We start from the raw sequence: 21,974 nt of genomic DNA, 5'->3' as shown, positions 1-21,974 counted from the left end.
GGGAGACTGCAGACTGGGAGGAAGGCACACTGACCAGAGGGAGCTGGGGAGCCGGGCATGCCTGCGAAGAGTGTCAGCGAGCGTGCTCTGAAGACCCGGGTTCCATGTTCTGCTCTGCCATCATTTGCTGTGTGGCTTTGACCGAAGCCCAGTCCTCTCTGGGCCTCTGTTCTTCCTCCTGCAGGACAGACGTAGGACACAGGACACCTAGGGCCAAGCTGTCAGAGAGGGAGGCTTGCGCACCCGAGGCCTCTGGGCCTGTTGGGATCTGCCAGCCTGAAGGGGATTTCCTGGGACCAGCCCAGTTCCCAGCCCTGCTGACGTCTCCCCTGGACGGGTGCCCAGAGTTGGGGGGTTTGCTCCAATCAGCCCTCTAGTGAGAAAGGCATGCGGGCAGGCTCCCAGACCACACCTGGGCCCTAGGGTCTCCCCACCCCCTCCCCTGAGGTGGGGAAGTGGGAGATCTCTCCAGTTGAAAGGAGCCATTGCCCCTTGGCGCAACATCTGATTGCTGTGTGACCTCAGGCAAGTCCCTGCCCCTCTCTGGGCCTTGGTCTCCTGTCTCGGAAATGAGTAAGGCAAAGCTTTCCAAAGTCTTTCAGACTCTGACATTCCGGGGTCCTGCTGGGGGTTGGGGGTACTGGGACAGGGAATTGGGAGGCGGGGGCTGGACCCCAGGGACTTGCTTTTCCTGCCGCAGAGCCAAAGGCAGGAGGGTTGGAAGGAGGGCAGCGGGAGGAAAGGAGCCCGCGGCCTCCAGGTGCTGTTCGAGGGGGCGAGGCGAGTCTGAGGTTTTGGAAACATATTTATTTTTAAGTGTCCGGTGTCACAGGGGGGGGCTTTTTCTTTAGGTTTTGAAATGCTCCAGAAGTCAGCACTCCACATGTGCGTGTGTGCCGAGCAGAACATGGGCTGTATTTATTCATCCTTTAGCCCGAGCCCTTAAAAATATAGACGGCTAATGTCTTCAGTATGTATGAAATATCCCATATGCTCGGAAACAAAAGGGGCTCTGTTATTAAAGTTTCATTTCCACACGCCCCCTCCCCTCCCTCCTGCCCGCCCCCCTGACACCCTGCCCTCCTCCCATCCTGCTCAGCCTGCTGGAGACAGAGCAGGATCGAGGAGGCAGGCGGGCAGCCGTGGCCAGAGCCCGGGCACAGCCGGGCCCTGCGTGAGTGGGTGCGGATTCTGGCTCCAGGTGAGGGGAGGCCTCGGGAGAGGAGAGCAGGGTCTTCTAGGGGAGAGGGGTCTCCGGGGTCCCCAGGGTGGCCAGTGGGGGAATGGGGGGCAAGGTGGCCCTTCTTGTGGGCGCCGATGGGGCCGGGACCCTGGCAGGGCCCCACTGTCTGGGACGGAAATGCCCGCTCTGCTGCTAACTGAAACCACATGTGTCTCTAGGCAGCGGGGCAGAGACGCCGCCAAGCCTGGGGCCTGGGGCTCGGGGCTGGGGGGGGGGGGGGGGGCGAGATGCAGGCTGGCCCTCCGTGTGCTGTGCCCCGGGGTGTATGTGTGTGAGGGGGTCCCCTCAGGAAGGGTTGGGGTCTTTTGTATTCATACAAGTGAGAGCATGTCAAAGAGTGTGAGGGAATGTCTGAGTTCCGTGCGTGCGCATGTTGTGTGTGTGTGTGTGTGTGTGTGTGTGTGTGTGTGTGAACGTGCACGCGTGTCTGCTGAACTGGCCTCCCCTCTTGGCCTCCTGTGGCCCGAGGCCTGGGCAAACTCCTACCTGTCACCCAGAGCCTGGGAGGGGTGCCTCCTGAGGGTCCTCTAGGGAGGAGGCACCCAGCTGAGTTGGTGGCAGCCGTTTTAGGCTGGGACTCCTCTATGGCCACCTTTTTCCTCCAGCCAGTTCGGTCTTCTCACACCTGTCAAGCATCTACCCATTTCCCAGAGAGAAAGGCTGAGGCAGAGAGCAAGGGGCTGCTAACAATCTCTTCTCCCTCGTCTGTTTTCATCTCTTTCAGAATGCTCGCCTCCAGGAGTGCGGCATGTTCACGGTGGCTCTAGAAGGTGAGAAAACCAAGCCCAGGCGAGGGCACAGCTTGCCCACCGCATCAGGGAGACAGGGTGGGGCTGTCCAGGTCTGGAGGGGTCGCAGGATTCGTGGGGCCTGGGTTCAGCCTTGGGAGAAAGGCTGGAGGCTGTGCTCAGATTCTGTGGCAAATGGGGGCACCCTGGGAGCTGCGGGGGGACCTGAGTCCTGGGTGGTCTCTCCCTAAGGAGCGAGCCTGGCTGAGAGCTGGGTCTGGGTTCCTGCGGTGGTCCTGCCACTGCCTTGCTGTGGATGTTGGACAGGCCTCCTTTCTTCTCCAGGCCTCAGTTTCCCCATCTCTGCAATGGCAAGGCTAAGCCAAGATAGCATTTCCCAAAGTGTGGGTTTGCTGCTTTGAGATGGTGCTGTGTGGGCTACCAGATTTCATTTAACAAAGATTGCTGTCTTCACCCATATTAGGGGGGAAAACATAAAAGCACATCAAACCAGTGACTGGATTTCGATAAAAATATAAACTACCCAACCCTAATGAATGACGAGTGGGGACCCCTCGGGTCCTGTCCATTCTGGCAACAGGCTCTCTTTAAGCTTCGAACATTTAAAATGATCACAGGGGTTGGTCCTGGCTGTCTGGGACCCGAAGATGTGTGTAGACCACCTTTTGGTCCCCACAGATTAGCAGCCCTGTAATTCTTCGGTTAGAGTGAAAAGCTCAGCTGTCATTTTGGAGGGTGGTGTGTGTCTGGAGTGGTCGCGTGCGCGTGCTTTGCGTGGGAAGGGACAGGGGACGGAATAGGCAGAGCTGGGAACCAGATCAGCCCATCCCAGATCAGGGCTGGGTGCCCTAGGTCAAAGGCAAGGAGTATGGGAAAGAGATTGTTCCCTGACGGACATTTTCAAGTGCTGTGTCCGGCGTCAGCCCTGCTTTGAATTGCTAGGGTGTGTGGGTAGGCCAGGGGCCAGCCTGACTTCAGCTTTTCCTGCCATTCAGCCTTGGCTCCCTGGCCACTTGGCTGCATTTTATGAGCCAACCCAGGACCGGCCTGGGAGCGGGGAGGGGGTGTGGGGAGCCCCTCGGCAGGCAGAGGCACCCCCGTCACTTCCCCAGGCTGGGCTGGTTGGAGCTGGTGTCACTGGGGACGGGCCCCTGCATGCTGCCCCCTAACCGAGTGGCTTGCTCTTGCTCTTGTTACTCCTGACGGAGGTTGTTTATCTGTGAACCTTCACTGGTGATTGGTTTCATCCCTGCCCTCCTGCAGGGGGCGCAGCTTCCCCAATGGTCCCTCTTGTCTCACCCGCAACAGGCAGAGGCCACCAGACTTTGGCTCAAGGGTGTGGATGGCATCCTGGGGTGGGGAATGAATTCTTGACCCCGTCTTGGGGAGACAGCAGGTGCAGAGGAAGGAGCCCAGGGCAAGCCCCCGGCCCTCTCAGGGCCTCCGTGTTCCCCTCCGCCCCGAGGACGGAGTCCACGACAAGGCCGAAGTCATTCTCTAGCTCTGTCCTAGGACGGAGTGACATCTGTCTACTTGTAGGGGGTTCATGTTTCTCTAGAAAGACGCCCTCCCGGGGGTGGGAGGTGGGGAGCTTTAGTGCCAGGCTCCCTGGAGCAGGGATGGGTCACATGGAGTCATCCACACCCTTGGGCCCAGGTTCAAAGCTGTTTCAAATCCTGGGGAAGCAGCTGGCCAGGGTCAGGGGCACATTCCCTGCTTGCAGGACTTATCACATTCTAGCTGGCCTTGCGGGTCCTGCAGCTACACCCAAGGCCAAGGGCAGACAGAGGCCGGCTCTATGACTCGTTGGGCAGCTTTGTGGGCATCGTTATAGAGAGATCTGCGGGTTCAGGGAGTGGGAGGGAGCACAGTTTAGTGGGCAGGATGTGGGCTTAGAAAGGAACCTCTTCCTAATGAAACATTCTCGGTTGGAAAATGAAACTGTTTATAGGACCATGGTCCCCTTAAATATGTGGGCGAAGCCTGGGTTCAGAGGGAGGCCACGGGTTCTCGTTAAACTGGGGTTACCCACTCACAGCGACGCGCTGGGGCTCCCCCTTATTCGCTCGCCCCTTGATTTCTTTTTCCTGGGCCCCGGACAGGCCGAGTGTGGAGTGGCAACAAAGCGTTTCACCCACACAGTCACCTCCAGGTCTGCGGGTGACGGTATCAACTCCACGCAAAGGAAGGCTGAAGTTTGCTCTTGGGTGGGGGAGAGGGACTAGGAAAACAGGAGGTGGGGTGGCCGCACTCTGCTCCCAGGGCACCTGTGGGCCTTGCCAGGCCGCCGCGTCTCCCTCAGCTCTGCTTCCCTCATCTGTAAAATGGGTTTTCGTGAAGACCCAGGTGATGAAGCCCACAAGCCCTGGCACACACTGGGTCTGCCACCTGATCAATAATAGGTCAGAGGTGTCGGGCCTGTCAATAACTCTGCTGACTTAAGGAGGAGTGATGGTCATTTTCCATAAGAGAGAATGTGCCCTGAGATGAGGGAAGAGCACCAACTCTTTCTCAGGCCTCGGTACAGGCCCAGCCTCGCCCCTCCTAGCTGTGGAACTTAAAGAAGGTTACTTACCCCTCTGAGTCCCAGTTTCCTCATCTGTCACATCAGGGAAGCGATAGCACCTGCCTCACAGGGTAGCTATGGGGGTTGAATGAGCCAATCTAAGGCTCCTGCACATAGTAGGTGCTCAGTGCACGCTCCCTAGTTGGATGGGAACCTGGAGGCCAGAGACCTGGCCCTGGGCTGACCCCCAAATAGTCCCTCCAGTGCCCGGTCAGGACACAGCCTTTGAAGATAGGAAGACAGGGACCGAGGCGTGGGGAGCCCCAGGGGCTAGTTTCAGATCTTGCTGCAAACACTCCCAAACACCTCCTGGGGGATGCTGTGCCTCAGGCCCGGGCGGTGGGCGGGCAGTGACCTTGCTGTTCGTGATCATTGGCAGCAGGAGCACCGGACTAGTTCCTCCTACAGGAAACCAGGAAACTGAGGCTCGGACTGGGGAGGGGCCTGTGTGGGCTCAACGTGGCAGAGAGGCAGGAACTGGAGGGCGGAGGCAAGAAGCTGGGAACAGAGTGGGGAGAGGAGAGGGGAGGCCTTGTGCCTACCCTGCCAGGGCCTCCCTCCCAGCTCTGCTCGCTGGAAGCAGGGATGGTTAACGGGGAACAGGGAAAGGAGAGAAACAAAGCAAACAGTCAGAGAGCCCGGAGCTTGAAGTGCTGGGATTGTTTGGTCTGGCTGAGCACTCCTGGGCCACTCCCGGCAGCTCTGTAGACAGACTCCAACCCCCACCACATGTGTGTGTGCATGCGCACATGTGCACAGATACAGACACACAGCCACACACAGGCATACAGACATGCACACACACACATACCGACACCTATGCAGACACACCACACACACGCACGCACACACACATATGCACACTGACACCTATGCAGACACACACCACACACATGCACGCACACACACACATGCATACTGACACCTATGCAGATACACACCACACACACGCACACACACACAGCACGGAAGCTCCAAGCTCAGATGCTAGGGTGGCGGGTTTCTTCTAGCTCACCCTCCTCACTCCTCCCTATAACTGACACTAGCTCAGCCCCTCACTGCACCACCCTAACACCTACCGTGCACACCTGAGCTCTAAGCTCTTCGCGTATATAAACTTGTTTAATCCCCACAGGAGCCTGGGAGGCAGGTACTAATCACCCCTGGTTTGCAGATGGAAAAACAGGCTCGGAGAGGTGAAGGAACTTGCCCGAGAGCACATAGTTTGTTCAGCAGCCACTCCAATTCGGCCCCCAGAGCGCAGAGCGCAGGGGCCGACCACCGCCCCACACTGTCTCTGAGGGCAGCGGCTCTGGCTCTGTGCCAGGCACTGGGATCAGCACCATCACCCCCACTGTCCCTGCCATGTGAAGCAGCAACACGATGTTGCCCCTTTCTCAGGCCCAGGGGAGGGCAGTGACCTGCCGAGGTCACAGAGCCTGGAGGAGCAGGGCTGACGTCCTAGTGTGCGCTGAGCTAGGCTTTGGGGGTGAGGAGAGGCGAGGAGTTAGGCCAGCACCCTCCAGCCTCCTCTTGCAGCTTCCTCCGCCGTAGCCCCCTTTCCTCACCTGCCCGACCCCGAGACCGTGCCTGTGCAGTGTCTCACACCCTCACCCAGTGCAGCCCTCCCGCCATTGCCTCAACAAGTGTGTCCTGAGCGTCCTTAATAATAGCTTTGGATACTGTTGACAAAACATCTTTCCCTTCATCATTTCATTTCATCCTGTATGTGTGTGTTTGGGGAGATTATTATTTTCTTTTATCTTGGCTCCACCACTCACTGAGAGTCCTTTCCAGCAGAGAGCCAAACCGACTGAAATACATAGCAGAGTCCTCCATTGAGCTCAAAACGTCCTGCTGAGTGAGTGAATGCTGAGCAAACAGACGCGGTGCCAGCCCTGGTGGAACCAGAGGGTGACCAGCACTCCCTGAGCCCGTCCCCTGTGCATGGCCGATGCTTCTCCCACAACCTTTCATTGACTCCTCCCAGCAATGCCCAGGAGGTGGTGCTATTATTGGTCCCATTTTACAGATGAGGAAATCGAGGCTAAATCACTCTTCATGCCCTTGACTCCCCCACCTTATATTATGGATATTCCAACCCCTGTCTGCTGCCCTTCTGCCCACACTAGATGCTTCTCTTTTCCCTGTTCTCCCCATGGGGTCTTGCACGACCCTGGCCCCCAGTGGCACCGATAAGTGTTATTACATTCTGTTGGGTGGAAGGAAACGTAGGGTAAGCAGAGGATATGGGGAGGAAGAGAGGATGAGTGGAGAGACCAAGCCAGGGCAGACAGCAGCATAACTCAGTGTCCGTGCTGGCAGCCGTCTTCAAAGACCGTTTCATCCAGTGCCGCCCCCACCCACAGTCAGTTTTTGGACGCCCTCTAGAGTAGCCTGCCAGGAGTTTCCCAGGCTCTGCTTGCTCACCGCTGGCGACAGGTTGCTCAGCACCTACTGAGGCATGAAGTAATCCAGCGAAATGACTTCGCTTAGTGCCAAATGCTCCCCTGATCGCGGATCTTTTCTGAGTGCTTTCTCCGTGCCGGGCTCATGACGTCCATACCAAAGCCGTGGGGACAATCTTTATCCTAGTTTTACGGATGAGGAAACCGAGGCACGGAGAGCTATGTAAATTGCCCAAAGTCTCACAGCAGGGAAGTGGCATAAAACAGAATACAACTCAAAGCCAGGACGGGGCACGGGAGAGCATGCCCTCCTGACCTGTATGTAGGCCAGCGCTGTCCATCAAGATAAATGCAAGCACGCGTGCAAATTTAAATTTTCTAGCAGCCACACTAACAAAGTAAAAAGAAGCAGGAGAAAAAAAAAGGGAAACTATAAAATTTGTTTTAATGATACATTTATTTAAATCCAAAGTAGCATCATTTTAACATGTAATAAATCTGAAAGAAATGTTATTGAGACATTTTACCTTCTCCTTTGGGTACCAAGCCTTGGAAACCTGGTGTGTACTCTTTATTCGCAGCTCATCTCAGTTTGAACTCGCCAGATTCCAAGTGCTCAGTAGCCCGGGTGGCCGGTGGCCACCATACTTACTGGGCAGTGCACTTCCATTCTAGCCTGCCCTTGAGGTGCTTGCTGTGGTGTATCTTAGGGCACGGGAAAGATGTAATACACATTAGCCACTAGTACCATTATCTTTATCCCTGCTTGCTGCTGATGGTGGTCCGGGGGTTAGGGGGGCTGGGCGGAGGCCCCAAGCCCTTGGCATCCTCACTGATGTTTCTATTCTTAATTTGAGTCCTCAGAGCCAGCAGCTTGATGGCTCCCGGGCTGGGCCAAGCTGTGAGCCCTGGGCCTCTGGGTGAGAAGAGGCAGCCGCACTCCCTCTAAGAGAAGAGGGAGAGACCAGGCTGAGGTCTCCATCTCCCCGGCCGGCCAGCTGAGCACCACATGAAGGGAGGCCTCTTCGGGGTTTATCTGGCCCATCTGCCTGGAGTGTGTGGGGCGGCCAGGCGCACATCTGGAAGGGAGAGGGCCAAGGCTCCTCCTTCCGTGGTCCCTGCAAGCAGCACCTCCTGCGCGCGTTAGGCAGAGTAGGTCTTTAAATAGAGCAAACATCCCTGCCACTCTTTTCACACAATTTTTCCAAAAACAAAAACAACAACCCCGTGAGTTCAATGAAGCAGGAATGAGGGCTCTGCACTGTCCCTCATCTCTCTGTGGTTCCCGGACAGCTGCCAAGTGCTTGCAAAGAGGCCGGCAATGTGAGCCAGTGGTTCCCAGGCCGGTCTGCACGCTGGCGTCACATGGGAAATTTCAGAAATATGCTGGTGCCCCAGAGGTTACGACTGAATGGTCTGCAGTGTGGCCAGGGCTTTGGAAAGTGAAAAAGATCCTCAGGAGAGCTAACATGGAGATAAGTTTGGAAACTACTGTGCCATCTCTTAGGGCAGTCAGTGCTTCTCAACCTTCTGGCCCTTTAAATGCAGTTCCTCCTGTTGTGACCCAACCGTAAAATTATTTTCGTTGCTACTTCATCACTGTAATGTAGCTACTGTTATGAACCGTAATGTAAATATCTGATATGCAGGATGGTCTCAGGCGACCCCTGTGAAAGGATCGTTCGACCGCCAAAGGGGTCGCGACCCACAGGTTGAGAACCGCTGTCTTAGGGGCACAAGCTCATTCAGCCCTCACAGTAGCTGGGATGCAGGTGTAGTTATGGTTCCCACTTTCCAGATGGAAAAGTTGAGGCTCGCAGCCTAAGTTGCATAGTAGGAACCCACTAGCCAAGGTCTTGCTTGGTGGTGTGCTGGTAAATGCTTCGCAGCTGGCTCTCTGGGAGGGAAAAAGCCCTGCTTTGTAGCATCTGCCCATGGCCGTGGTGCAGGGACTCCCACCATGGCTGGTTTTAAGCTACCGGAGTGATGTCACTGACTGCACAGTTGGGAAGTGAGTCACACAGTTGGCGGACGGGTCAGTTCGGCGGCTCCAGCACACGGCTGGGTCACTCTGCCGGGTGAGCAGGAGGTCCTCCTGAGGGGGAGGCAGATACGGTTAGCTGTGTTCTGAATTTTAGCCATAGAACCCTCTCCCAAATGAGAATTTGAGAACCCCAATATACCCAGGAGATACAAAGCAGTCTGTTATCAGTAGAGGTTTATGTTATAAACTTAAATCTTAATATCTTGCTCCTGTTCAAATTGGGCGTGGCCAGTCTGACCCCCAGGGCGAGGGGAGAGGGATTTGTGAGGGGGCAGGAGGTGACATGAGGAGCAGCCTCTTCTCAAAGCCAGGAGCCTGTGCCCCCGGCCCACCTCTGACCCTCACTGCCCAGGTGACCTGGGGCTAGCCCCTGCCCCTGCCCCTCTGGGCCTCCGTTTTCTTATGTGCCCGGAAGGAGATGGGACTGCAAGCGGGACCCCAGGGACATGGTTTCCCAGGCAGACTTTGACCCCACCACACCTCCTGCCCGACCCCAGCCAGCCTTGACCCCGTATTTATATCCATGACTTCAGTCTCTCCAGTTCCGCTGAGGCTGGCTCCCGGGCCCACGTATTTATGAACCCAGCAGGGCAGAAATAGATGTGACGTGCAGGGGATTTGGCTGATTTTGTGAGCAGGCTGGATTCAGGGCATCCATTTGGAACGGGCTCCAGCCCGCCTGCATGCTGGGTGCCGGGAGGCAGGGGCAATCCAGAGACGAAGGGCACTGAGGGGCCCCACGCCCAGAGCTACATTGTGTGGTTGGGGGTCACCGAGACCCAGGAATAGAGGACGTGGCCAAGGTCACAGAGGGCAGGGCAGAGCCAGGGCCAAAATGAAGGATTCTTTGGGCTGTGCAAAATGGCCGCTCCTCCGGCCTCCGAGAACCCCCCAGTGTCCGCCCCAGCTTCCGGTCCCGGCTGGGTTGTTTTCCTGCTCCGGGACCAGGGGCAGAGATTATCGTCCGTGAGCCTCCATTTCCCCATCTGTTAAATGGGAATAGTAGTAGGTGCCTGCCTCGTGGGGTCATTTGGGGGAATAAACAAGATGGAGCTGAATATAATGGATCGTTGCGGAGCCCTGCACATAATCAATGTTTACTAAGCAGTCTCTTGTTCTGATTATATCCTCAGTCACCCCTTAACAAAAAGGACAATTATAATAACAAAATTTCATCCTTTTGAGCACTGACATGGTTAATTTATTTGACCTTCACAACAACTATATGGTATTATTATGATTATCCTCCAACTCATTGTATGGTACGTGTTTTACATTGAGGAGACACTCTATCGAGTTTATTTTTAATTAATAAACTTGAAAAAGAAGGTTCTCAAAGAAATAATGCCAATATGTGAGATCCTATTTTTATATACCAGGTCATAAAGAATACTGTATTAAATGGTAGCCATGTTCCTAGTGAAACACGAAGGTTCTAAAATGGTGAGCAATTGAATACTTGGAATATTAGCATCAGAATTATATCTCCCAGGCTCTGCCAGGCGTGTGGTCCTGAGTTCGCCACCTAATGTTGACTTTATGTGTTTATAGTTGCATATGAGAATTTAACATAATAATGAACTTGAGATGCACGTGCCATACAAAACGCGGGGTGGTAGCAGTCAAGGCTTTCTATGTTAATACCACTGTTTTCTCTGTCCTGATGACGTGCTGCACGCCTCGGTCCCCTTTCCTGCCTAATTGTTTTTCCATTGCACTTATCACCATCTGACATGCTTTCTTATTTATTTATTATCCGTCTACCCCGACTAACATGTGAGCTTCACGTGGGCAGGGTTTTCTCTTTGTTCACTGTGTACCGCCAGCACTTAAAATAGCGGATGGCACATAGGCGTTCAGTGACTACGTGTTGAATGAATGAATGTGAATGACTGAGTCTGAATCCCCATGCTACCAAGAAGGCAACTAAAATTCAGTGAGATGCGTGACTGGTCCAAAGCTACCCAGCTACCCTGAGGCTAAGCTGAGGCCTGGCTAACATCTCCCCTGACCACCCAGCATCCCAGCTTGGGGAGTTCTTCCAGCTTCTCACAGCTACCTCTGGCCCAGGACTGGTTTCCTGATGCCTCCAGAGCTCCCCACAGCTGCCCGTGATGCTGGACTAACCCTGACCCCTTCTGCCCCAGGAGGTGGACGGGAGCAGAGGAGAGGAGTGAAGTGGGGAGGGAGGAGCAGAGGTCAGAGCAGGCTGGGCCGCCTGGGCAGTGTTGGCTGGAGGCTGAGGCAGGAAGGAAGGAGGCCAGGATTGGTCAGCGTGTCCTGCGACGGGAAGGAGGGTGGGTGATGTGGGGTCGCACTTGCACGTCCTCTGGAACTGATTCTGGGAAATGCTGGGACAGGGCGGGTCCAAGAGGATTCCATCTTGATTACTGTCAGTCCCACCAACCCCTCTGCCCAAGGCCTTTTTCAGCTGGGGAAACTGAAAGACACATCGCCAGGACACAAATGCCAGGCTTCCTCGTGCTCGCCAGCCTGGAGGTTGGAGGAGCCTGGGATGCCCCCTTTAGAGATGGGAGAAGAGACCCACCTGGGCTCCATCCCTCCTTGGGAGAGAAGCACTAAGGCAGGAACATACTCTTTGCTCAGATTCTTGGGGGCAACGGAAGCTCTCTGCCTAGTGGCAGGGAAAACTCAGCTCTGGACAGGCCAGACCCGACTCCCACCCACTCCTGATGCCGAGTGGGGTGGGGAGTGGTGGGGCCGGTAGGGGCACCTTGAGCCACCTGGACCTGTTCTGAGTTACCCTTTTCCCCAGGGTGACTCCCCAGGTATATGTCCAGTTAATGCCTCAGCCGCACGGCATTCATTATTCCACTTGATAAAGATTTATTGAGTGACTACTATGCACCGGGAATGTACCAGGCACTGGAGATAGTTTCCTCCCTCTCTTCCTCCCATCCTCCTACCCTCCTTTCCTTCCTGCTCATTCTTCATTCATTCATTCATTCATTCACTCATTCATTCAGTAACTACTTAAACCATTGAGGCAGCACAGCTTTATGGGCGGCAGCGATATTTGGAGCTAGACTATCAGGATATGAACCCTGACTCAGTCACTTACTGGCCGTGTGAACTTGGCAAGTCACGTAAGCTTGATTTCCTATCTGTAAAATGGTGATAATAATAGCACCTTCCTTGTAGGGCTGTGATGAGGATCGAATGATGCCGGCTAAGTGTCTGGAATAGCACCTGACATAGTAAACACTTCACAAACATTAGCTATTATCGTTGTTATGATGTGCCTGGCACGGTGCCAGGCACGGAGGACATTGCTGTCAAACACTCCCTCACGGGGACCCTGCATGTCTCAGTCCGCCTCTTTCCACCCTGGTCTTCCTCCTCCGGCCCCTCAGCCCGGCCTCCGGTCCTAGGGACTCTGCTTGGACTCATGGAAGCTCAGGGGGGCAAGAAGGGGAAGCTGATGGCTCAGGGGGAGCAGGGCTGTGAGGAGCTGCAGCATGTGTCTGGGCTCCTGGGTTCAGGCCTGCTGTGCCCCCGGGGCGTCCCCTTCCACACCTGAGATGAGGACAGTGGGCTGGCTGGGCTCTGTCAGCCCCGCCTGCCGAGACTCGGCGTCTCTAGAGCCTGTGGCCAGAGGAGAGACGTGGATTTGGGGGAGGTGGCATCAGAGGACCCCCCTCTCATTTCTGCTGAGGCTAGGGCAGACCCACTGTGACCCACTGTGAAATGTGCCCACAGGGACCGGTGTGCTGTGCGTGAGCTTGCAGCCGCAGGGGCTGTGGCGGTCCCAGAGCCAGTCTGCAGCCGCTGAGAGCAATGGGCCCTGCGCCACATTCACCATCCGTGTGACTCTGGATACGGAATTGCTTTTCCATGCCTCTGTTTCCCCATCTGTAGACAGCACTCACACGCCCACCCCACCAGCACTAGCAAGTGGCAGCAGTCCAGCCGGTGTGGTTCAGTAGTTGAGCATCGACCTATGAACCAGGAGGTCATGGTTGGATTCCTGGTCAGAGCACATGCCCGGGTTGCAGGCTCGATCCCCAGTCGGGGGTGGGGGTGCGGGGGAGGTGTGCAGGAGGCAGCCGCTCAATAATTCTCTCCCATCATTGATGTTTCTATTTCTCTCTCTCCCTCTCCCTTCCTCTCTGAGATCAATAAAAATATATTAAAAGAAAGGAGGAAAATGGCAGCTGCCATTGTAGCTATGGGTCCCAACCTCCCTCCCTCCACCTTGCCTGGGGCTCCAGAGCAGGGTGGGTGTTCCAGGTCACAGGCCCACGTGGGGCCTGCCCAGGCCCCCGGCTGGGTTGGGAGCCCTCCTCCTGGGAAGGGAGACTTGCTTTGGAGTGCTCCTGCCAACCCCTCCCTCCAGGCTTGGCAATGTGAAGACAACGCTGGCCAAAAATATTTGTGTGGGTGGCGGAAAGTTAACTTTTCCGCCTCTCTCTTCTTTCCTGGAAACCGTGGCCACCATCAAATACAGCAAAACAGAAGCAGGGGTAGAGCGAGGAGAGGCCCCTGTGGGGCGTCAGAAGGAGCCCGGCCCCCCATGCCCACTCCTCCTGCCTCCAGCCATCTGGCCCTATGGTGGTGTGGGCGGCGGGGGGAGGGGGGCTCCAAGTGTTTAGAATCATGGCATCCTGCAATGCCAGGGCTAGACAGACACACCCCCCCCCCCCCCCCCCCCCCGCTACATCCTTTGTCCCAACCCCACCATTGTGCCTTTGAGCAAAATGACTCCAGAAGGCACCTGCCCAAGGTCACACAGCCAGTTAGGGCTCTTCAGAAGTCTACTGGCCTTTTATGAGATTTTAAGATTCTTTGAAATCCTAATGGCAGAAATCTGGCAGCAGCTAATGCGTGAGAAAGAATTTGGAGAGGAACAAGGCCCTGGAGCTCTCTCTGCTGTGTCTCCGGGCCCACATCGCGGGCCAGGTGTCAGAGCCCTGGCCCTGTTGCTCTGTGACTTAGGCGAGAAGTCACCTTGCCCATCTGAGCCTCAGTTTCCTCACCTCCGCAAGGACATAATAGTAACCGTCCCTCCCTCCGGGTTGTTGTGAGAGTTTACTTCGATCGCTTAGGTCAGTGGTTCTCAACCTGTGGGTCGCGACCCCTTTGGCGGTCGAACGACCCTTTCACAGGGGTCGCCTAAGACCATCCTGCATATCAGATATTTACATTACGATTCATAACAGTAGCAACATTACAGTGATGAAGTAGCAACGAAAATAACTTTATGGTTGGGTCACAACATGAGGAACTGTATTTAAAGGGCCAGAAGGTTGAGAACCGCTGGCCTAGGTGAAGAGCCCAGCACCCAACAGGTGTTCAATCTTGTGAGCACCCATTCCTCTCTCGACAGAGGCTGGCTTCTTGGCGCTGACGTCTCTGTCAGAGAGGCAGCTGTAACAGGTGCCCGTTATCTTTCTGATCCCGATACTTGTTTGCCTTCCCCGGTTTGGCATTGATTTTCCCCAGGGCCTGGCAATGTGCTTACCTTTCCTCTTGCCTACCACACTCTCCCTGGCACAGCTCCAACCAGAAGCGGAGGCCCTGACCCAGCCTGCTGGGGTGGGGGTGCGGGTGCCTAGGGACCGAGGCCTGGCCTCCAGGTCAAGTACCACAGCAGCTGAGGTCAGTCCAGGCCCTGAGGTCACCAATGTCCACAGACTTTCACAATTCTCAGGACTCTCCCTGCCCCTGGGGCAGCCAGGGTGTGTGTAGGGATCTCCTCTCCCTATTTGCAAAGGGCGAGATTCAGATGTTCACACTCGCGGAGTTCACACGGCTAAGAAGTGGTGGAATCAAGATCTGTTAACTGAGATCCACAAATTCCAAGTTTTCCTCCACGGCCGGTCTTGGGTCTCCCTGCCCGTCTTGGAGCGTCTTGTTCACCTCCACTCCGTGCCTTCACAAATGATTTGCAAACCTTTGGCTCCAGCCTGGAACTCCCCCTGCTCTCCAGGCCCCCGTGTGGCGTGACTGCGCTCATCTCCCCCGGAAATCCCAAATCGAATGCATCTCCCTGCTCCCCTGAACACCTGCTCCTCGGCTCCTTCCCGTTTATTCCTGATCTCTATTGATGAAAATCACGAAACCACACTGTCACCAGAGCTGCATCCTAGGCTCCTCCCCCTTCCTCCACACCCACACTCCATCTGCCTCCCAGCCCGGCCAATTCTTCCACCCAAGTTTCTCTCCCATCCATTCCCCCCTCGCATCCCTATAGGCAGCCTCCATCCCCTCTCTCCTGTGTAATCATCATAGTTAACATTTCTAAATCATCATGCTGTTATTATTATTCCCTATTATCATCCACAGCTCCCACCACCACCGGATTTTAAGGCTTCATGAGCCAGACTACCATATCTTTTTTTTTATCTCCACTGTATCCCCTAGACCTTTTATAGTGTCTGAAATGTGATAGGAACTCGAGAAATTTTTTGTGGGATGAAGAACTAGCCAACATGTATTAAGTTGCATCTCAGGGCGACCACAGGAGGACTGTGCTAAGTCCTCCGCATGCATTTTCTCACTTAATATTTTTTTAAAATATATTTTTATTGATTTCAGAGAGGAAGGAAGAGGGAGAAAGATAGAAACATCAATGATGAGAGAGAATCATTGATCGGCCGCCTCCTGCACACCCCCTACTGGGGATAGAACTCGCAACCCGAGCATGTGCCCTGACTGGGAATCGAATCGTGACCTCCTGGTTCATAGGTCAATGCTCAACTACTGAGCCATACTGGCTGGGCTCACTTAATCTTTAATGCAACACTATGTTGGAGATATTATAGTTCCCATTTTACAGATGGGGAAGCTGAGGCTCAGAGAGGTCAAGTGACTTGCTGCCCATCATGTGAGCAAGTGGCAGAGCTGGGGTTCCCGCTGAAAGCCTGTCATGTAAGCACATCACTGCACCGTCTCCCTTGGTGCACAGCCTTCTCAGGGGTCCCTGTCCCCAGCCTTGTGCCCTCTGTCACCCCGTTTCTGTGATTCCTGTGGCATAGGTACCATTGGTGGATGTGAGAGAATTCTTTCTCGGGGGTGCCCAGCTAAGTATTGTTAAATAACTAGATATTTATTTAATGTGTATGGGGAAAAATGACTTAGCCCAACATACTTGTGGTTTTCCTGCAATGATTGCTTAAGTCCAAAGTAATAGAAGTTATATAAAGTTGATTTACAGAAAAACATTAAGCAAATAAAGTGTCAAATGGCAGAAGGGTATGGCAACAAGTGGGGATGTGGAGTGCCTGGAGCTTGGCACTTTCCCATGGACGTCTGTGGGACTTGGACCCCCAGCCAGTTCTCAGGGCGACCTAAGGGGACAGGTCTCAGGAACTCAGCCGGAGCGGCCAGCGAGCTGCCTCATGTGCTGTTTCCTCTCTCCCTGCGCAGATAGATCGTCTTGAAGTGGGGGCCTCCCTGACCAGAGACGGGTTAAGAAGGAGAGCTTGGGGGCCCACCACCCCAACCAGCCCAGGAAGGCCGGCAGTGGGACCCCGCCCAGCTCTGTGCTTTGCCGGAGGAAGTTAAAGCTGCAGAGAACTGAGGAGGCCCGGAGAAGCGCTCACACAGGTGGCCTGCATCACTGCGGAGGCGGCACCATGCTGGGCCCCCACCTGCCACCCCCACCCCTCGGACCCAGCGAAAGCCGGCCTGCCCCCTGCGCCTTCCGGATCCCGGATGGGAGCTACAGGTGCCTGGCCTTGGAGGCTGAGGAGAGCGGTGGTGAGGAGAGCCTGCAGGGAGAGGCAGGGCTCGCGGACTTGGAGGAGGACAGGGTGGCCAGCAGGCATGCGGACAACTCCATCTACAGAGCCACCCCAGGGGCACCAGAGCTGCCTAAGGCCCTGGGCCTCCAGCCACCCAGCTTCTCCAGGGAGGCACGCAGGGACCCCCAGCATGACGACGGGGCCAGCCAGGACTGGGACGTGGTGAAGGCCCGGCAAGTGATGACAGCCAGCCCCAGCCCCAGCCCCGGGCCCAGGATTCCCCAGAAACCAGGTAAGCTCACGTCCCGTTTCCCCTGGACTTAACACAGGGGCTTTTGACCATATTTTCCCATGATGCATTACAGCCCATCACAGGCCCACGGGCACGCCCAGTTTGACGGCTGTGGAGACGATGGGAGGCTGTGAGCTGCGTGCACCTCCAGCTGTCCCACATCTAGGGCCATCTCTCTGCTAAAGGGGGCCCGTGAAAAGGCGGTGAGAGAAAGCTGTGCTAGCGCGCTTGGTTGAAAACAAATCCATCTCTCACTTTTGTCTGCCCTTTAGTTGTTGGTGCTAACAAAGGAATGGAGAGTGTGAACAGCTGATGGGGGCGGGACTGCCTGGTTGAAGGTATTGAGTGCCAGCTACCCGAGGGTGCTGGGGACCCAGCACTGGGCAAAACAGGTGTGGTTGCTGCCCCTCATGGAGCTTATGAGGTGGAGACTGAAGACTGATCTAGTCTGACCTCCTAATCTTACGGGGGGGGGGGGGGGGGGGGGGGGGGGACAACTGAGGCCCAGAGTGAGGAAGCTAAGGACCAGGTCACTCAGCCTGTCGGTGGCCGAGCCGGACGCACACTCCTCACCCAGGCCTCGGTTGTCCATCTGGTAGAGAGGACAGAGGCAGCACCCACATCACCTGGGCTGCGGTGAGGACCCAACCACAGGGGTGGGGGAGAGCTCCGTGCGAGCTGCCCGCACAGAAGGAAGGAAGGCAGGAAGGGCGATCACAGGCGGCAGGCATCCTCAGAGCAGGGCGGGTCAGGGAAATCGACGCTGAATCACCTCCACCGCCCGCTGGCCCATGGAAACGCTGAAGTGGGTCCAGATGGGGAGGACGTGAACCGGGCCGCGCTCGCTCAGGCCCAGGAGGGCTTGTGCGTCAGAAAACTGAAGGAACACTTCATTTCTCTGCGGGCGTTGCTGACGCCCCGGTTGGCATCTCACCAGCCATCCTGCCCACTCTTTTTTCTGAAATAATTCTTTCCGGGCTCTGATCACCCACCCCCATGGCCACCCCCCACCACCTCCCACACTTGGGTCACACAGTGAGGGGCTGTCAATGCATCTGGGGCAGGAAGGAGGAGGGCCCCGCAGCCTTGAACTTGCAGGTGGGCCCTCACGCCAGCGTCAGCCCACACTCAGTCCCCCTGGAGCCTGCAAGCCCGGGACTTGCTTCCTTCCCTCTCACAGACCAGGGCTGGGGGCCAGGAGGCACGGGTGCTGGTTCTGGGACCGACTAGCCAAACCCCAGCCAATCCCTGCCCCTGGGTGAGCCTCGGTTTCTTCATCTGTGAAAGTGAATACAAATATGAGCCCTATCTCCTTCACAGAGCTGTTGTGAGCTACAGTGATCTTAGATGGGGCAAGGTTCTGGAAATGTTAGAGTAACCTAGAAAAGCATGTAAAGATGTTAATCGTTAAAATGCCCCTCATCTGCTCAACAATACAACAGCTATTACTTGTTAAGCCCCATGTGCCAGGCCCACGGCGCTAAGAGCTTTACACATGTCATTTCATTTCTTCTCATAAGGATCCCAGGAGGGACATTCTGTTATTCTCTCCCATACACACATGAGAAGACTGCGGATCAGAGAACATATGTGGTTTGTCCTAGATTCATGGCTAGCAAGCAGCTAAGCCATGATCTAGTCACAGCTTTTTTTTTTTCAATAAGGGGCTTTGGCCGTGGCCACCACTGTATTCTGGATTTATAAGGGAGAAGTGTGGTCTGCTGGCACCTGGAGTGGAAGAGACCATAGAAGGAGAAGGGAGAAGAAGGAACTATATTAATGAATCCTGGAGCTTGGCACTTCCCCATGGACGTGTGTGGGACCTGGACCCCCAGCCAGTTCTCAGGGCGACCTAAGGGGACAGGTCTCAGGAACTCAGCCGGAGCAGCCAGCGAGCTGCGTCATGTGCTGTTTCCTCTCTCCCTGTGCAGATAGATCGTCTTCTCATATGGAGCTAGATCGTTAGTGTCGCCTTCTCATTGATCTCACTACAGCCTCTCAGGGCACAAATGTTCCCATTGTACAGGCGAGGCAACTGAGGCTCGGAGACTGAGGTCCTCTGCTCAAGGTCACCAAGTCCGTGTTGGAGCTGAGACTAAGAGCGTGCTCTTGCCTCACAGTCTAGTTCATTCCTCTCTTAAACACCCAGCCAGATGGTCCTCCAGTTCTGCCCTGAACATTTCTAGGGACAGAGGAGGCAGAGTGACCTCGGGAGGAGGAATGGCAGGGAAGACTCCTCAGAGGTGGAGGCAGGAAGGGGGCTGGCTCTTGCAGGAGAGTAGAAATCGGGTGCGCTGGGGCCAGAGCCACACTGGCCTTCTGCTCCCTTGGGAAAGGGAGTGGTCAGAGTCCCTTCTCTCTGCCCGGAGATCCGGAGGGAAGAGGCCAATGGAGTTGCCAGGTTATTAGTGGATTAGGGCTTCCTTTTAAAGCTTCCTCCCGTTCCCCTAGAGGACTATAAGCATCTTCAGACAATTACACCCGTCCTTCCACAATTATAACTGCCTCTCTTGACAGCTTTAAGTATGGGTCATGACATCTTCTGCCTCGGGTACCCACCACTTGGATGGGTGGGTACCAGTGCCATTGCTCTAAGGCCTGAGTACCAGCTGAGCAGGGCAGAATGGGGTCCTTGGCAGGCTGGAGAGTCAGGGGGTACAGACAGATGAGGTGGGCAGCAGTTCAAGTTCCCTGCCACCAGCTGCTGCCAACTGGGGAGAATATATGAGGGAAGGAAAGTGTCATGTAGGGCTCATTATTAGGCCTCAGCCCGCACTCCTTAGTCCACAGCTCACCAAGAGAGCCTCATGAGGCCCAGAGAATGTCCTCTCTGCAAAGTCTCAGCTGGTCATAACAGGAAGGACTCATTGAGATCCCTATGGAGACTCTGAAGCCCAGAGATGGCAATCAACTTGTTCAAAGTCACACAGTAAGTCGGTGGCAAAGCTAGAGCTAGAACCCAGGGCTTCTTTCTCCCAGCTCAGCCGCCAGGCTCTGTGCTAAATGCTTTGCATGGGTTACTTCATTTCATCTAACTAACCCTAGAAAATTCATACTTTTTTTTATCTGTTTCACAGATGAGGAAACCAAGGCAAAACGAGTGTATGGCTTACTTCATTTCATCCTCTAAATAACCCTAAGAAGTTCATATGTTTCTTATCTCTGCTTCATAGATAAGGAAACTAAGGCCAAGTCTCAGGCCGAGGCTGGAGGAGCTAAGAGTTGAACCCTGGGAGGTGTGGTCCATGCTTTACACTACCCTCTGTACTGCCTTGTCTCCATGGAGCTGAGGCAGCAGGCTGAGTTCTTCCACCCACCTGGGGCTGGGAAAAGGTTGCTCAGGCTCGGGGGGATGGCAGGGGGTTCTGTGAAGCCATCTTCCTCCCCCGTGGAGACACTCAGGGAGGCGTAGGATTCACGCTGACCTCACTCGTGGCTTTGGGAAGGTGACTTCGCCTCCTCTCCAGGCCGCTTGGTTTTGGGGGTTTGGGGTGTCTGGAGGACACTGCCTGAGCCTCTGGGATGGATCTGGGTTGTCAGATGAGCCCTGCCCCTGGCCATGTCTATCTAGAGGAGGCAGAGGAATCCATGCCCATGATAAGAGCTGACGGTGGTCACTGGCCAAGGACATGGCCCCTTCTCCTCAGTCCTTGGGAGAGAGGGCAGTCAGAGAGGCAGGGCGCCACCCACTGCTCCTCCCACTCCCCAACTCTACAGGGACAGTAATAGGAGGGTGATGGTGTGGGAGCAGGGCTCACTGGTTCATGTATACCTCACATGTACACTAACACACACACATGCATGTGAACACACATAGTTTATCACATCATGTTGTTATGCAAACGTGTGTATACTCACATCTGCATACACATGCACACATGTGCACACGTGCATGCCCTCAGGCACCCACACACCCATGCATGGGGTATACATCCATAAACACCCTCCCACAAACCCCCCTGACCCATACATGCCTTTTACATGTATCAGATTTGCATATATAGCTATAGTCCCACCTGAAACATATAAGCACACAGATTCCCTCAGATACAGGTTAAATCATGGTCTTTTCTCCATTTTCTCTTGCTCACACACCTACACTTTGAAATCTCTCTTACATATGCACACATTTTCTTTTACAGGCATATCCACTCTTGCACGCCCACTGTCACACACCTACGTACAGAACGAACTACTTTCTGTCCTCCTTCCTTTTCCCATCTCTTTCCCTTTCATACCCACCCACACAGTAATCCTAGCCTTTCTCTCCTCTCTCTCTCACCCACACAGTTTGTTTCCTGGTTTCCCGCAGGCTGGGCTGCAGCCACTTTCTTTGCACACACACTCACAGGGCAGGCAACACACCCTGCCTCATGCCAATCTCCAGGGCCCCTCTGTGCCTCCCACCCCAACCTGGGGCAGGCCCAGCACAAGAGCAACCACGGTGACAGGGGGATTCTCTGTGACCCAGGAGGCAGAGCGGCCAGGGAGGGCTTGTCCTCTGTCACCTGACCTGCACACTGAGCCCGCCCCCACTGGGGCTAGGGAATGTCCCCAAACCAGGCCACCTGCAACTCCGTGTTTGGGTACACAGCAGCACGATTCTGACTTCCTTTAGCAGAAATCTAAGCACAGAAAGAACCTGACATAAAAGACAAATGAAAGTGGAACCACCCTGGTTGAAGGGCTGGGGTACTTGGAACCCAGGGAAACTTGGGTGAAAACCCAGGCCAGCATCTTTCCACGTGTGGTTTTGTGTCCAAATTGTTGGGAGAGTGAAGGGTGCTTGTTCTCAGGCCGGTTTCCCAGCCCCGTACGTCTCCCCTTCCCTGGGCAGGGCACCAGAATGTGGGACTCTCGGCTTTTAGCAGCATCCCATGTGATTCCCATCACACTGACTGCTGCCTGCCACGGCTCTGCTGGGCTCAGTCCCGATGGAGTTTAGTTCCATGAAAAGATGGGGAAC

At 55.1% G+C, this 21,974-nt stretch overlaps 1 protein-coding gene across 2 annotated transcripts in view; it reads left to right on the top strand.

Annotated features, from left to right (window-relative positions):
- The first annotated feature begins 1,179 nt into the window (after window positions 1-1,179).
- The window catches only part of SYNPO (synaptopodin), a 52,251-nt gene continuing 31,456 nt past the window's right edge, over window positions 1,180-21,974 (top strand). The window contains exons 1-3 of one of the 2 annotated variants that reach the window (XM_070414587.1): window positions 1,180-1,201; window positions 1,968-2,013; window positions 16,400-17,008. In XM_070414587.1, the coding sequence (XP_070270688.1) occupies window positions 16,609-17,008 (400 nt within the window). In that variant the 5' untranslated portion in view covers window positions 1,180-1,201; window positions 1,968-2,013; window positions 16,400-16,608. Of the gene's footprint in view, window positions 1,202-1,967; window positions 2,014-16,358; window positions 17,009-21,974 lie in introns of those variants that run through there. The other variant, XM_070414588.1, reaches the window with a different exon arrangement.

Source organism: Myotis yumanensis, unplaced genomic scaffold, assembly GCF_028538775.1.
Source record: "Myotis yumanensis isolate MYYU_CA2020_CCGP unplaced genomic scaffold, mMyoYum1.0.hap1 SCAF_5, whole genome shotgun sequence".
Classification (NCBI taxonomy): Eukaryota; Metazoa; Chordata; class Mammalia; order Chiroptera; family Vespertilionidae; genus Myotis; species Myotis yumanensis.
Note: the sequence above shows the minus strand (reverse complement) of the source record. Positions and strands in the feature narration are given on the sequence as shown.